The sequence below is a fragment of the Chinchilla lanigera genome, unplaced genomic scaffold (assembly GCF_000276665.1).
Source record: "Chinchilla lanigera isolate Chin_1 unplaced genomic scaffold, ChiLan1.0 scaffold00050, whole genome shotgun sequence".
Lineage (NCBI taxonomy): Eukaryota > Metazoa > Chordata > Mammalia > Rodentia > Chinchillidae > Chinchilla > Chinchilla lanigera.
In genome coordinates this window covers 1,471,721-1,487,650 of record NW_004955451.1, presented here as the reverse complement: position 1 = coordinate 1,487,650, position 15,930 = coordinate 1,471,721, and the positions used below count along the sequence as shown (strand labels likewise).

At 51.2% G+C, this 15,930-nt stretch overlaps 1 protein-coding gene and 1 pseudogene across 1 annotated transcript in view; both read right to left on the bottom strand.

Moving 5' to 3' along the window:
- Ca4 (carbonic anhydrase IV) overlaps positions 1 to 1,712 on the bottom strand; it is a 7,311-nt gene extending 5,599 nt beyond the window's left edge. The window contains exon 1 of the mRNA XM_005393960.2: positions 1,584 to 1,712. Coding sequence (XP_005394017.1) covers positions 1,584 to 1,641 — 58 coding nt within the window. The 5' untranslated portion in view covers positions 1,642 to 1,712. The remainder of the gene's footprint in view (positions 1 to 1,583) is intronic.
- A 12,720-nt stretch (positions 1,713 to 14,432) lies between these two features.
- On the bottom strand, positions 14,433 to 15,921 carry LOC102003933 (annotated as a pseudogene).
- Positions 15,922 to 15,930: the final 9 nt, after the last annotated feature.

The following is a 15,930-nucleotide window of genomic DNA, read 5'->3' as shown; positions in this document are numbered from 1 at the left end:
GGACTCATTCATGAAAACTTTCAGCTCACTGTCTCCAATCACTTCGCAGAGTGCGTGGGAAGCAGCGGGGCTACTTCTCACAGGGTAGGTCTTGGCTCCCCCAAACCATCACTGGTCACCCAGACACTGTCCCCGACTTTAACTTACCTACCACCCCTCCCCCTCCTGCAGAGACACTGAAGAAGCTCCGATCCTGGACCTTGCTCACCCCACCCTTCACTGAGGGAAGGAGGAGACCCTGTACACCAGCTCAGCAAAACCCGTGTATGTCCTGGGCAAAGTCCCAGCGCCTCCTGGCCCAGGGGTCTGGGGCTTTGAACGGGGCCAAATATCCTCTCCTTGCCCCTCTCAGCCGGAGCGGATGCTCCAGGGATTGCCCTCTGCAACAGGTCATGCACGCTGCAGCCTAGAGTGGCCCGGGGGTGGGGGTGTGAACGGGTGGAGGAAAACAGGTCTTAGTCACTAAAACGGGGAGCAGTTTGTAAGAGAGCTTCGGTGGCCACAGATCTGGCCTGGGGCCAGAGGGCAGAGCCTCATAACCCTGGTGTAGGGAGCACCCGCCACGAGCCAGCCACGCACACACACGCACACCCGTTATCTTATTGGGAGTTTTAGAATGCCTGGGGTGACATTTACCGTGCCTATTCCGTGAGACAGTTTAAGTGACTTACCCAGTGCCATACGGCTGCAACACACTCGAGTTAATTATAATTCTTTCTATTAAATCCAAGCTGCTTAGTAGGTTCCAAACGTCCAAACGACAAATATTGTAACATTCTGCCTTTTTGCTGTCCCTCTCCCTGGGGAACCGGACACCGTAGGAGTTGCGGAGAAATATTCCTTAAAAGGCCAGCTGAGCCCCTCAAGCAGAGGGGCACACACTGGCTCCCCTCTCTGCCTCTGAGGGACCCTGGCCCCTCACCCACTCCCACTGCGGAGCATCTGACTTTGGAGGGGAGGTTTGGCCGGGCTGGATCCTAAACCATTCCAAGGCTGGACGGCCAGGTCTTCTGTGAAGGGACTTGGGGTCACCGAGAAGTGGCCAGCGCTGGAAGCGCCTTTAGCTCCTTATCAAATATTAACACGTCTCCCCTGCCACCTCCCACCTAGACGAATAATTAAGAGCTTGGTCTCACCATTAATCTTTAAACAAAAATCACCCTGTCCAGAAAGACCGGCTGGACCAGGACCTCGGATCTCCGAGTGCCCCCCGCCAGGCTCCCGATCCAGCGCTGGAGGCTGGGGAGCAGAGCGAGCCCGCAGCCTTTGGGGTAAAGAAATAAGGGTGGGAATCGGGGAATGCCGGGGCCCCCACTGCACCCAGCACGTCGTCCTTGCTGGGGGGGGGCACCCAGTACTGAGCGGCGGACAGACCAAGGGGGCCAGGGAAGGAACGGTGGGGGCCGAGAAGCATCCTTATCTCAGCCTCCCGATCTTGCCGGGACTCGGGGCAGCGCACACGAGAGCAAGCCCCGCACTCCCCGGGACGCGCGTGTGCGCCCCGACCCGCGCCCCGCCCAGTCCACCCGCGCCCCGGCGCTCGCTGCGCGGACGTGGGCAGGGACCCCCGGGGCCGCCCTCACCTCCGTTAGCCCGGGACGTGACCACAGCGACGGCGAGGACAGCGAGCGGCAGCCTCATGGTGCGCTACAGCGAAGACCGCAGAGCCCGGGATGTCGCACCGAGCGGGGGGTGTGTCGCGATCCTGCCCGCCGGGTTTTATAGCGGAGCCCCGAACCGGGGCGCGGGAGGCGGCTCCTCCCCCTGGCGGAGCCTCCCCTCCCCTCGCCTCGGCCAGTCCGGGTCCGACCCTGCGCTCCGCACCCGCCCCGCCCAGCCCCGCCAGCCCGGCCGGCGCGCGGGGACCCTCACCCACGCCGCATCCCGCCCGCCCGTCCCCGGCCTGTCTTTGGTCTCCGATTTGGGGAGAGAGAAGCGACATCACGAAGTACTAGACCCACAGGGGCGAGCGCCCCAGATTCCCAGCCTCCATCATTTTGGCGCCAATACCGCGCAGAGTCTCCCAGCGGGTCCCGGAGGTGGCCCTGGGCCGGGACTGGGTAGGGTGACTCCGGGAGGTGCTGTACGTTTGACCCGGCGGCCCAAGGAAGGACCGCTCTCTTGTCCCTCTCGGGGGTCGCTGATTCTCGGCGACTCATCTTTTTCCTCCCAGACTGTTCCAAATTGAATTTCCAAGCTGGCCTAAGCTCCTTCTAACACCGAAAAGCTATCCCTACGCTGCGGTAGCCCGTGTCTGCGACGCGGCGAGGTAGGTGTGGGGATGGGGCGCGGGGTGAGGGTGAGGCGCCGCAATAGAGAAGTGAAATGTGAAGGACTCAGTGGGACAGAAGCAAAATCACGGTGTCAGAGGCGAGGGGCTGGGTCCTATGCTGGGCCCTGAGACCCAGAAGATAAGATAGGAAGAGAGCCGGGTGTGGTGGCGCACGCCTGTAATCCCGGCGCTCGGGAGGCTGAGGCAGGAGGATCTTTGCGAGTTCGAGACCAGCCTGGGCTACAAAGTGAGCTCAAGGCCAGCCTGAACTGCCTAAGCGAGACCCTGTCTCAAAAAAAATCCAAACAAACAAACAAAGATAGGAAGAGATCAGGGTCTAATGGACCCGTAGGTCTTCCATTTGCCAGGATCTGCAGGAGAATCCGAGGAAAGGAAAGTCTCCCTCCCCTGGCAGCCCTTGTGGGGTGTGGGCTTCCATGGAAGTTTAGCCAGGGGTGGAGGAGAGGGGTGGAGGAGAGGGAGTCAGGCGGCAGACCCGGACCCCTCCATCAACAGGAAGCCCCATTTTTCTGGTCCAGCCTCTTCCCCATCCGTTGCCAACCTCTCAGCCCCAACCGGCCTTTGAACTGGGCTAGGGACCTCTGCAGGGGGATCGAACCCGCCCCCAGAACATCCAGGCGAAGGGCTTCTTCCTTGGGCAGATATGTGGCCGACTCCCCACTCTGGCCCAGGATCACACAGCCTCGCAGAGCAGCTTTGATCCTTCAGAGGCAGGCGGAGGGCAGAGGGTGTCCACACCAGGCTTAGGTCCCTATTGTCTCCGCTGCTGTGGAATTTTCAGTCACCAACCAGGGATCATGACAGTTGGGGGAAGGGTTCCACTCCCTTTTCTTGTTTTTTTGCGGGTAGGGGGAGCGGATTTGTTTTCACAGAGCTGAAAACAAAAAGCTTCTTTCCGACTGGGGAGTGGGGTGGGGAGAAAGCCTAGGTGCCCCTGGTGGCTGGGGGAGGGGAGTCCCCCGAGGTAAGGGGCTCTGGTGGAGTTAGGGGTTATTGATGAGTGTGACTTTGGGCCCACTTTAAAGTCTGTTGCACTGGGGGCCCTGAGGAGAGGAATGTGAGCGGGCCAGGGTGTGCTTTGAAGCAGGGCCATGCGGGTGGCCCTCTGAGGACAGGGGACAAGCACCACGGGCTGCATGCCGTGCCGTGGTAGTCAGGGAGTTCTTCTATCTGCCATCTCTGACCCAGCGTTATACAGATGGGAGGTGCGCACTCCTGTCCGGCATTCCCAGGCTTATCTCCCAGCCCTGCTCCAGTCCTAGCCTGCCATAAACCAGTTGCCTGTCACATTGTCTAGGCCACCTGGGGCTAGTTTCCCTGATGGGGGTGAGGCCCAATTTAGGGTCATCAGAGCAGAGATGTGTGGTGACATGTGCTGGAGATTTATGGGCCTATAAGGCTGCCAGCCCGGGCGCCTTGAGCACGAAAGCCGGGCTTGCTATCCCGGCCCTGCCCAAATCCTAGCCCTACTGTAGCCACCTTCCATTTATTAAGCCTAGGGTCCTCTGTGTCCTGAACTTCGTGTCCTGAGTTCAAATCTTGTTCTTCCTCTGACTCAGGGAAGACCTTGGGCAACTTTCCTATCCTGGGATTGCAACTTCCTCATCTATAAAGTGGGGATGGGAATCCCTGCCCTGCCGACCTCTAACAATAAACAGTTACTGGGAACCTGCCATGGTGAATCACAGTCCTTGGCTTCAGAGAACTGGCACTCACGCGGTCCGATCCACAACAGAAGCGGGCAGTGAGGGAACCGAAGGGCTTCAGGGTTGGGCAACTCTTCTGCGTCCAGGCGTGGAGGAGGTGTCTGCTCTGTGATGTCAGTTCAGTGCGTTTCTCCCATCTGTAGAAGGGAAATCTTATCTACAGCCTTATCTTTCTCGTAGAGAGATGTGAAGATTCAGTGAGCTAAAGCGTGATGAGGAAGCCTGGCACAGGCTGGGCACACTGGCACATGTGACCTCCTCCTCCTTTTTCCTCCTCCTCCTTCTTGTCCTCCTTTTGTTTTTTTTTTTGACATGACTTCAAGGCCGAGGTCCCTTATCTTGTCGGTATCAATAAGGCACCAGGTGAAGGGGGACACCAGCCTAGACCAAGGGAGAAGCCCTCATACAACCAGGCTTCTCCTAAACTCTCAAGAATAGGGAAGGCAGCCTTAGAGGCCTGGACCTGAAAATGTGAGATTCAAACTCAGCCCCTCCTGGGACGGTGACAGACATGAGGTAGAGGCACAGGGAGCTGAGCCCTGGTGATCCTAGTGTTCCTAGTTCAGAAGCTCAGATGCGTAGCCCTAAACAGAAACTTATGTTCAGGGTTGGGGTAGAAGATCAGAACAGCTTTTGGAGCCAGCCTGCAGTGGGTCCCATCCATGCCTCAGCGCTCACCCTTCTCACTCAGGTTCAGTACCTTGATCAGGAAAACAGGTTAAAGACAGCACCTCTCCCGCTCGGGTATGGTTAGAATTCAACTAGAGGATGCTGCGTAAAAGGCCTGGTAGAGGTCTAAGCATTTAGTAATTGCTCAACAAACTTTGGCTGTAGTTCACAGCTGTTAAGGGAACAATGGTATTTATGCCCAGAATATTCCAGGGGTGACAGAAACAATACCTAACCCAGCTAATGCACAGCCAGGGCGTAGGAGGAAATTTCTGGAGGTGATGAGACCTGAGCTGAGTCTTCACAGACTAGTAGGACTGGGGTGCAGGTCAGTGGTGGAGTACTTGCCTAAGCATGCATCGGGCCCCAGATTTCATTTTTTTTGGCAGTACTGGAGATTGAACTCATGACCTTGTACTTGCCAGGCAGGCGCTTATGCCACTGAGCTAAATCCCCAGCCCCCAGGCCCCAGATTTCAATCCCTACAACGCAAAGAGGGGAAAAAAAAGACAAGTAGATATTAACTGGAAAAAAAAAAAAAAAAGGGAAGGGGAAAAAATGGGAAGGGAAAGTCATGGAGAGGAAACAGAATGAGAAAAGCCATTTTCTCAGGAACATCCCCTTAGAGATAAGGCCGGAGAAGTATTTGGGACCCGACAGGTAGGACTTGTTTTTTTGGAGGATTACAATAGAAGTTTGAATTTATCTTTCCTTTGGTCAGAGATGAATAGCAACATCCTGGTTTTCTAGGTCAGGAACATCTTCAGAGAGTGTTGCTTAACCCTAGAATAGGGCAGGAGAAGTGGAGGCTTAAGCGGGTAATGACTTGCCCAAAATGCCCGGCAAAGAGCGCAAGGGGGGATTGCGGCCTCCCTCTCCTGCTGGAGCGAAAGCCTGCTCCCCGCTGCTCTGTCCTATTTCTCCTCCCCCGCGCACGCACACTTCCCTCCCCCTGGGACCCCAGCCTCCGCCCTTCCTTGTTTTTAGAACCCTCGGTCTTTGCTGATTAGCAGAGGATTCAGGAAGAGGTTTACAGAGATTCCAGCTTGTGTGTCCCTGGATGTTGAGATTAAATCCATACACAAAGCAAGGTTTAATTAATAGCCTGGTCTCTAAGGCTCCCCAGCCCGGATCCCTGCCATATTCCGGCAAAGACAAGAAAGCTTCTTTCTGCCAGCAGCCGTGGTTGCTGCAGGGCTCTGCCCTCCTCTTTTCAGGGACCTGCTCCCCTGACTTCGGAGAATCTTGCGGGGAGAGAGAAGGGGCGGGCGAGGGAGCTGGAGGCTCACTGGGCCAGGGCAGGCGCTGCCTTCGTAGACGGGGCAGACACTCCTGCCTCCAAACATTCTGAATGACAGCAGCAGCAAAACATGTGGGAAAACCCAACAATGGAGATGACACGTGTTCTGTTCCCACCACGCAGAAATTTAGGATTACACCTCCATGGTTCTTTCCCCCTCTCTCAGCTCAGCCGAGGGAGCCCAGGCTCACTCCAGCTCACTCCCAGATCAGGAGGCTGGGATCTGAGCCGCTTTGGATTTGCGACTGTATTTGTTTACATTCTGGTTTTGTGGTGGAGGGATTCCTAAAGAGGGGAGGGAGGGGAATCAGGTGGGGAGAAAAAAGAAAAGCCACGGCAGCAGCCTGGGGTGGTGGATGGTGTGAGGGGACTGTGAACCTCAGGGAACACTGTAGCATCATTAAGAAAACAGGCTCTAGGGGCTGGGGATGTAGCTCAGCGGCACAAGTGCCTGCCTGGCAAGCACAAGGTCCTGAGTTCGATTCCTGGTACCGGAAAAAAAAAAAAGGAAAAGAAAACAGGCTCTTTCCCAGGGGCTGCGTGCACATGTGCTGTGTGAACTTCTTTCCTTCCAAGTTATCTACTGTAGGACATTTGGAAAGAAGAAGAATAAATCACCAAGTGACTTTATCTCCCAGAGCCAACCACTTTACAAATATATATGTATATATTTAATTTAGAAAGAAAGTAGCTTCCTATCTCACTTGAATTAGTGTCACCATTCAGCCTTTATCTATATGCAACACACTGTTGACATAGCGACAATTTAGTGTCCTGCTTTTCAACCATCATGAGCGAGTGCAGCGCAAACCCGAGGTCGTGTTACTGCACAGCCATCACAGCTGTCATTCTGTGGCTCCACAACAGAGCCAGGTGTGTCACCAGCCTATTTATTTCCTACTATAAATAACGCTGCAGTGGACATCTTCCCACTGGAAGGACAGGGCCATAATGATGGGAAAGGAAACCAGGGGTCCCAGTTTCTCTTCCCAGCTCCTCTTTGAACAGAGCTACCGTAAGTCCATGAAAATAGTCTGGAGAGCTGGTGAGATTGAGGTAAAAGGTTTGGGAGGGTCCCTTGGAGGCCGGCTGCAGAATCCAAGACTGGAGTTCTCACGCTTTGACCTCTGATGTGCCTGTAAAGTATGAGAGAGAGAGAAAGAGAAAAAGAGAGAGCGAGAGAGTGTGTGTGTGTTTTGTGGGTAGATTTGAAGGGTAGGGAGAGTGTAAGAAAGTGTGTGGATACCTCAGTTATGATATATTTGCGCAAGAGCGCCCTCTGCTGCGTCTGATTTTCCCACCGTTGGGGCCTTCTACAGTTGCAAGTCTTTCTCTGTGTCTAACTGTAGATCAGCCCAACTGTCCTTAGTGTTTCTTTTCCAGGAGAGGGCAGGATATCACTTAACAAAATGCATAGCATTCAGAGTGTTGGAAAACAGCTCCGTAGGCCCACCCCATCTCTGGTACCCAGACCTCTGGTCTTCTGCAGGAGACTTCCTGGACACTACATCTACGTGCTCACTTACTCTGAGGGGAAAATGAGACAAGCAGCTAAGGATCAGGAAGCAAGTCCTGTGGAGACATTCTCTGGGTGCGGCCCTGGCTGCCTGGAACCCTAGGAAGGGTTGAAGGCCGCTCACCTGCAGTGTTCCCTACACTGGGAATGTGTGATGGTTAGAAAACCCAGCCTGCCTCCTTCCTTATGGCAAGGCTGAAGGGCGGGCTCTTTCAGGATGACTCCAAAGTCCCCAGAAGTATAAAGTTCAATGGAGCCTGTGTTTTATAGTCAGGGGCAGAGCTGGCTTCAGGAGTGTAGGGCTTATGTAGTTGAAGAAGGATGAACATAAAAGGCCCCTGCCCTTGGTTTAAGGCTCTTTTGTTAGCTGGGCACGGTGGTGCACGACTGTAATCCCAGCATTTGGGAGGCTGAGGCAGGAGGATTGGTTGTGAGTTCGAGACCAGCCTGGGCTACAAAGTGAGCTCAAGGCCATCCTGATCTGCATAGCGAGACCTTGTCTCAAAAAGACAAAACAAAACAAAACAAAAAATAAGGCTCTTTTGTTGCTGCCTTGAAATTCTTTTCTTCTTTTTTTTTTTTTTTTTGACTTTTTGTTTGTTTTGTTTTGTTTTGTTTTCCAGTACCAGGAATCGAACTCATGACCTTGTGCTTGCCTGGCAGGCCCTGTGCCACTGAGCTAAATCCCCAGCCCCTTGTTTTTTTGACTTTTTGAGACAGGGTCTCACTGTGCAGCTCAGGCTGGCCTTGAGCTCACTTTGTAGCCCAGGCTGGTCTCGAACTCGCAACCAATCCTCCTGCCTCAGCCTCATGAGTGCTGGGATTACAGGCATGCACCACCACGCCCGGCATGAAATTCTTATTAGGAACAACAGGCCCCACATTTTCACTGTGTAGCACATATTGGAGTGGGGGTGGGGTGGGGGCTCTGTCTTCCACCACAGCTCCAGCTTCCCAGGGGCTGCCGGAAGCATCTGGGAAATGCTCGTCTGAGGGAACAATCTGCGGAACAGCAGGGCCTTTGCCCCCGCAGCTTCTGCTTTCTTGCAGAAAAGGCTGCGAACATTTTAGTCACCTCCCACTATGTCAAGCTGCCTCCACCTCCACAACCTGGAAGGCCCGCCCGCGGCCTGGCTGTCTCCAGGAACACGCCGCGGCGCTGGGGCTCCGGGGCACTGTCTGCCGCCGGCCTGCGATGTGGTCTAGTTTCGCTGCGCCCCTGCGAGCTGTGCCCCGTGTCAGCCCCAGCGCTGTCCGGCGGTTCTGGGAGCCAACTGCGCGCTTGCTGCAGGTTCGGCTCATCCGGAAGTGCTGGACAGCACCTGCCCGGCTGACTAGAACTTCTATCTGGTCTTTCCTGTCTCTGCACTGACCCAGAGCTCGTGGAGCGCACAAATGCAATCGCTGTGACACCAAGACCTCACGTATAGGTGGCCACAGAAATTCAAAGTTTGGATCCACATACGCAGAGATGAGCCATACGATGATTTTATGTTTCTGTTTTATTCTTTTCACATAATGATAATGATTTTTTTTTTTTCTAATTTTGCGGTACCAGGGATCAAAAATCAGGACCTTGTGCTTGCCAGGCAGGTGCTTATGCCACTGAGCTATATCCCTGGCCCCCACATAATTTTTTTTTAAAAATGAAAATGGGTTTATTATAAAAGTACAGCAGAGTCTACAGCCATACCACCCTGAATGTGCCTGACCTCAACTCAGAAAAGTGCAGCAGAGCCAGGAGTGATGGCACACAGCTCTAATCCCAGTACACAGGAGGCTGAGGCAGAAGGATGACCACAAGCTCAAAGCCAGCCTGGGCTACATAGTGAGTTCAAGGCCAGCCTGGATGCAAGGACTTATCTCAAAAAAAAAAAAAAAAGTACAGCAGATATGAGTAGTCAAATAGTACATCGCCACACAGGGAGGCAAGGGACAGCACCAAAGATGAAGGGGAATCCTCTGGGGAAGGATCTTGCATGAGAAAGTGAGGCAAGAGTAGAATCATCATGCCACAGTCAGTTTCTTAACTGTGTTCAGACAAAAGTGACTTGGCAGCAATAGGCCTGCATGGCTGAAAGGGATCATTCCTGGCCTTGGCTAGAGCCTAGGAACACACGCACACACACTGATAGTGCACTCCAGGCTATCTGTAAGCAACATTTCTTTCCCAGGTAGGGTAGCCAGCCTCTTTCCTAAGAAATGGCATGCAGCCGAGTTCACCTAGTGAACACGTGCATTTGATGATTCTCATTATTTTAACCTTTTTCCTGATGGCCTCTTGGGAGTTCACGGTGTCTTCAGGGCCCTTTTCTCTCAGCCAGTCCCTGCTTCGAGGAGGTGTACTTTGCTTCTTGGGTCATGCCACTATCACTGTCATTAAGGTCACACGCAGCTCAGTGGACAATTTGGTGATGTGTGTCTTCATGGGAAAAAAAAAAACCTGGCCTGGAGGTTGTGGTGTTCTTCACTGGGAATAGCTGAACCTCACTCCTAGCCAGGATGCCAGGAAGGAAGGGACTGGGACATCCACACAATCCTGGGGCCACCCAGAGTCAAAGGTGGGCGTGTTCCCTGCATGACAGACGCATAGGAGGAAGCTGGGTGTGGGTGTGGTGGTGTATGGGAGCCTGAGGGAGGAGGATCAAGAGCTCCAGGGCACCCAAGGCTACCCAGAGTTCAAGGCCAGTCTGGACCACACAGTGAGACCCTGTCTCAAAAACAAAAACAAAAACAAAAACAAAAAACAAACAAAAACCCATCAAAAACAAAAAAAAAATGGCATGGGAGGAATCCAGGTTTTCCTCTCCTGTCTTGCAGGTTGCAGTGTACACGGTTTGGATGGCAGAGAGGTGTTGAGTCCCTGGGAACCGAGGGATGCCCATCTATCTGTCCCCTCCCCCAAGTCCTAGGACAGGTCTGGAGTGGGCAGGGACAGGGTCCGTAATGCGCGAATAACTACCAGCGCCCAGGCTGAGCATGGATTTCAAGTTTCGCCCGCCCACCTTTCTGGAGCTGGTTGGTCTGGTGTGGTCTGGTCGTGGACCTTCACAGCGCCTCCTCTGCCTTCCCAGGTGATTTGGATTCAAGCCTGCATGGTCTGAACTGTTGGGGCAGATGGTAGATGGTCCACTCAAGTTCCCAGAGTCCAGGGCGGAGGTTGAGTTGAGGCTGCAGGGGTGTACGGGTCTTCCAGGGAGGCCTGGGCCCAAGCCACTTCAGCACCACGGGCTGGACAGCACCGAGGCGGCGCGTCAGCGTCTGTCCTGGACACAGCCCGGCGCCTCCCACTCCCCTCGCGCCCCATCTTTTCCCGGGAATCTGGGCTATGGGCGGTCCCTGCGAGGGCCCAGCTTCCAGCTGGACTCACGACCCCGCGGCTGGGTGGGCCCGGGGGCTCGGGCGCAAGACGGGAGCCGGAGGCAGGGCGGGGCCCGGGCCGAGCTCGTCTGGGAGGGGCGCTGGAGGCGGAGCCCTGGCAGAGCCCCCCTCAGGCTTCTGCAATTCCAACATAGACGCTAGAGACCGGGCAGAAGACGGGCGGAGACGCTAGGGACCGGGCTCCGCAGGTCCAAACGACAAGAGGACCGGGGATATAGCTCAGCGGCACAGCACCTGCCTGGCAAGCGCGAGGTCCTGAGTTTGATTCCTGGTACCAAAAAAAAAAAAAGAAACTAGAAGACAAGATGGATGTAGTAGATCATAAACTCAGTGATGACCTGAAAATAACAAGACATCATGCAGGCTGGATCCAACAGTTGCTAGATAAAACAAAACAAAACAAAACAACAAACAAAACTAACCTCAATTATGAAAATAAAGGAAACATTAGATGTTGATTCAAAAGGTATAAAAATATAGGGGGCTGGGGATTTAGCTCAGCTGCAAAAGCACCTGCCTGGCATGCGCAAGGTTGTGAGTTCAGTTCCCAGTACCGGAGAAAAACAAAAACAAAAACAAAACAAACAAACAAACAAAAAAAGGTATGAAAATATATTCACTGAAGTGAGAGCAGAAAATTTTCCAAATCTAGGAAAAGAATTCAATATCCAAGTTCAAAAGTATATAGAACCCCAAATAGCCACAACTGGAAAACAACCTCTCCATGACACATCATGATAAAAATTCCAGGAATTCAACAAAGGGAGAGAACACTAAAAGCTGTCAGAGAAAAACAGCAAATAACCCATCAGAATAACTGCAGATTTCTCAGTACAAAACTTAAAGTCCAGGAGAGGTTGGAACAAAGTTTTTTAAGCCCTAAATTGAAACAACTGTCAATTCAAATTGTTGTATCCTGCAAAATTAGCCTTCAAAATTGAGGAAAGGTAGAGTTTCCATGACAAAGAACTCTGATTTTTTTGGTACTGGGAATTGAACTCAGGACCTTGTGTTTGCCAGGCAGGCACTTGTGCCGCTGAGCTATATTCCTGGCCCCGTGACAAAGAACTCTTAAAGAAATTAGTGACCTCTAAACCAGCACTGCAGAAAATGCTTAAAAGAATCCTAGACAGAGGCAGGAAGGCCACCAGTACCAAAGAGCCAAAGGGAAAGCATACATTTAACTGGACAAGTAATCAAAAGGAAAATTAAAAATCAGTACTGAAGGGGCTCTGGGTGTAGCTCAGCGGCATAAGCGCTTGCCTGGCAAACCTGAGGTAATGAATTCGATTCCCAGTACCAAAAAAAAAAAAAAAAAATCAGTACTGAAAAAAACATAATACAATGACAGGATTCAATAACCATAACAATAACTCTCAGTTTTAACCATTGCAGCTCCCCAGTCAAAAGACACAGACTAGGGGCTGGGGATTTAGCTCAGTGGCACAGTGCCTGCCTGGCAAGTGCAAGGTCATGAGTTCGATTCCCGGTAACGGAAAAAAAAAAAAAGACACAGACTGGCCGACAGAATCAAAAACAAAATGCAATGATATATTACCTACAAGAGACATATCTTATCCGAAAGAAAGTATAGATTGAAAATAAAAGATAGAAAACAATACTCCATTCAGCTGGAGCCTGATAACAAGCAGGAGTTGCTATTTTATTTTCGCACAGCAGACCTTAAACTAAAAGTGATCAGAAGAGACAAAGATGGCAGTAAAGGGAACAATTCAACTGGAACAGAGAAAAATTGTAAATATCTACACACACCCAACTTCATAAAACAAAATATATTGGACTTAAAAGGACAACTTGACACCAATACAATCATAGCAAGGGAGTTCAATACCCTACTCTCACATTTTTTTTTCATACACACAAAAAAGCTTTATTAGGTAAACAATTATCCCTAAGGACCAAAAGTAAATTTTGAGGTTCCTGAGGATTGTTCACTTAAGCAATGTGCGAACTTTTTAAGAAAAAAAAAAAAAATGGGATGGTCTTCAGATTAGTTAAGAATTTTTGGTATAAACTGTGAATATAAGGATATATTTACACAGTTAGATTTTGGAACAGTTTTGAACATACTCTCCTTAGGCTTAAAGGCCCATGGAATAATGCTTGTATTTGTCTTATCCATTCATCTGTAGCATTATTTTATAATTCTCCATCAATGCTAGAATGTTCTTACCAAATGACCTCAATTCTGACATTGTATAAATTAAAATGCATCTTTAAAATCTGTTCTTAAAGAGCCAGGCGTGGTGGTGCACGCCTGTAATCCCAGCACTCGGGAGGCTGAGGCAGGAGGATCACTGCGAGTTCGAGGTCAGCCTGGGCTACAAAGTGAGCTCAAGGTCAGCCTGAACTGCATAGTGAGACCCTGTCTCAAAAAGACAAAAAAAAAAGATGTGCTTAAATATAAACAATCTGATAAGCTGTTCTGGCTCCAAGCATATAGCAAGTGTCAGCTAGGTGCTCAACTCACTTTAGGCAAATTGTTCCTCACTTGTAAACTTTGCTGTGTTCTGTTTAAGCAAAGTTCTGTTTCGTTTGCCTTGATAGCACCCTGTAGACAATCTCTTTGAAATCAGTAACTTTGAATTAACTTCTGTGAATTCAGATTTTGATTTCCCACTGAGGTCTTTCTTGAAGCTCCCTTTCTTGCACTGAAATCTCTGTGGTATGAACTGAATATCCTTTAGATTATATCTTGTTAACCAAGTCTTCCATCAGAGCAGTGCTCAGGCCTGCCGCCCTTCAGAGTGGAGTGCAACAAAAGCGGTTAGAGGAGTTAGCTAAGGTGCCAACAGAGCAAGGAGAGCTCTGGCGCATGAAAGCCAAGCACCAGACTGACACCTGGGTAAGACCCTGGCAAGTGCAGGCCGACCTCTGACTCTAAAGAGTCAATGAGTGCTTTCCAAAGTCAGTAAGGGCACATGAGAGATTCAGATTAAATTATATCCTGACATGTTTATTTCACAAAATAAAACAAGAGGAGAGGGATCTCCTGAAACTTGCTCTCTGCAAGCCCTGGGTCACATCACACATGGGCACTGTATGATGTGTCTCTGAGACTCTAACAGGCTCTGCACTGCCCTTACACGTCCCGCTTTTCATCAGTGTGGACTTCTACTTAGATAGTTGCTACATTTTACTTATTTCCATGTGTTTCTTGTAGAAATTAATTGTTCCTTCATAACATTTTGTTGATCAGTATGTTCATTAGGGGTTCAGTAAGACATGCTCACTATTACTACCAAAAACCATTTACTGGTGCCAGGTATGGTGGCACACGCCTGTAATCCCAGCACTTGGGAGGCTGAGGCAGGAAGATCATTGTGAGTTGGAGACCAGCCTGGGCTACAAAGTGAGCTCAAGCTCAGCCTGAACTGCATAGCGAGACCCTGTCTCCAAAATGACAAAAAAACCCACAAAAAACAAAAAACAAAAACAAAATAAAAATCATTTATGGCAAACCAACTGTGAACCCAATAGAGTGCTTTAGTCAAAATGAATCCTGTATCTTGGAAGTCAGAGGTTCAAAGTTCAAGAACAAAATCATCAGCAAGAATTCAGAAGTCTCTGTTGAGCCTTCTTCTCTTCGTTATTTCCTTTTTTGTTTGTTTGTTTGTTTGTTTGTTTGAGACAGGGTCTCGCTAGGCAGTTCAGGCTGGCCTTGAGTTCATTTTGTAGCCCAGGCTGGTCTCAAACTCATAACGATCCTCCTGCCTCAGCCTCCCGAGTGCTGGGATTATAGGCATGCGCCACCACCCCTGGCTTCATTATTTACTTTAGTTTCACTGTGTATGTCCAAATCTTTGAGCTCTGCCATCCAACTCCCCTGAGCATTTCCTTTGGTCACTGCTGACATGGGAGTTTTGCCATCAATTATACCCACTTTGATCATGCCCAGGTCAGGAGCAGCACTGGATGGATCCCCTGACCACTGCTTTTAATAAGACACTTGTATGACTTGAGTTCACTTACATTTTCTTCCAAGAAAAGGTTGTAGAGGCTCAAGTCATTACACCCTTTGGATTTGAAATGCAGAACACCAAAAGTAGGCAGGATGTCATGTTCTTTGAGAACATCTGTCTTCTGTCGGAATGGAACAAACAGTGTGTAGATGACCACAGGTGTCAGCAGAACATACACCACAAGGTTAATAAATTGGAAAATGCCAAGAGCGATGAGTTTGCCCTGCAACTGATCAGGAACAGTACTGTCATTTTTCAGGGCCCCGGTTTGATGCTGCAGACAAATTCATCTGAGAGTGGAGACAGGCTGAAGTAATAGCCCGGATAGACACATGCTAACACTATGAGGGTGAGTGTTGCCAGCTGTCAGCCAGTGTATTGAGGATTAAACTGCTGGAGTTTTTCTTTGCCTTCAAATACTGTTCTTCAATTGGGTACTCGAAATGGCTTTCAGATGTCTCCCAGAAACTCTGCCTTGCGTTCTCGTTGACACGTGGAACTGGGCAGGCACCATCTCTCAGGTCAAGGTCAGGGACACTCTTTGCAGCCTTAATTGCACGACTGTAAACTTCGTCAGGTTCTTCCCTGACAAACTTCACATCTGAGCAAATATGAGGAGCGGCTGCTAAACGCCAGAACGGGGGTGGCAGGTGCAGGAGGATGGCAGATAGTAACAGGATGTAGGGGAAAACTTCTGCGGCGGCAGTGGGAGGTTTGCAGACGCGCTCTGCAGGGAGCCCTGTTGCTGCCCAGCTGCCCAGCAACGGGAATCCTCAAAGGCAGCCTGGCGCCAGGAGGAACTTGGGGAGAAGCAGCTCATTTGGGTATCCATGGAGATCTCCAGGGCGAAGGCCAGCGAGGTGAGCAGCAGCGGCAGCGCCACGGCAGTGCACGTGGCCATCTTGTCCACCGCCAGCTCCAGCCGCAGCCCCTTGAACTCTGGGCTCGCTGGGCTCCTTCAGCACGCAGTGGCCAGGTGGGCGATGGCCATGGCTGCTGCGAGCGGACTGGGCCCCGAAGGCCCACAAGGGCGGCCGGGCACCGCCGGCGTCCGCGCTGCGCGGCGCCCTCATGCGGTCACC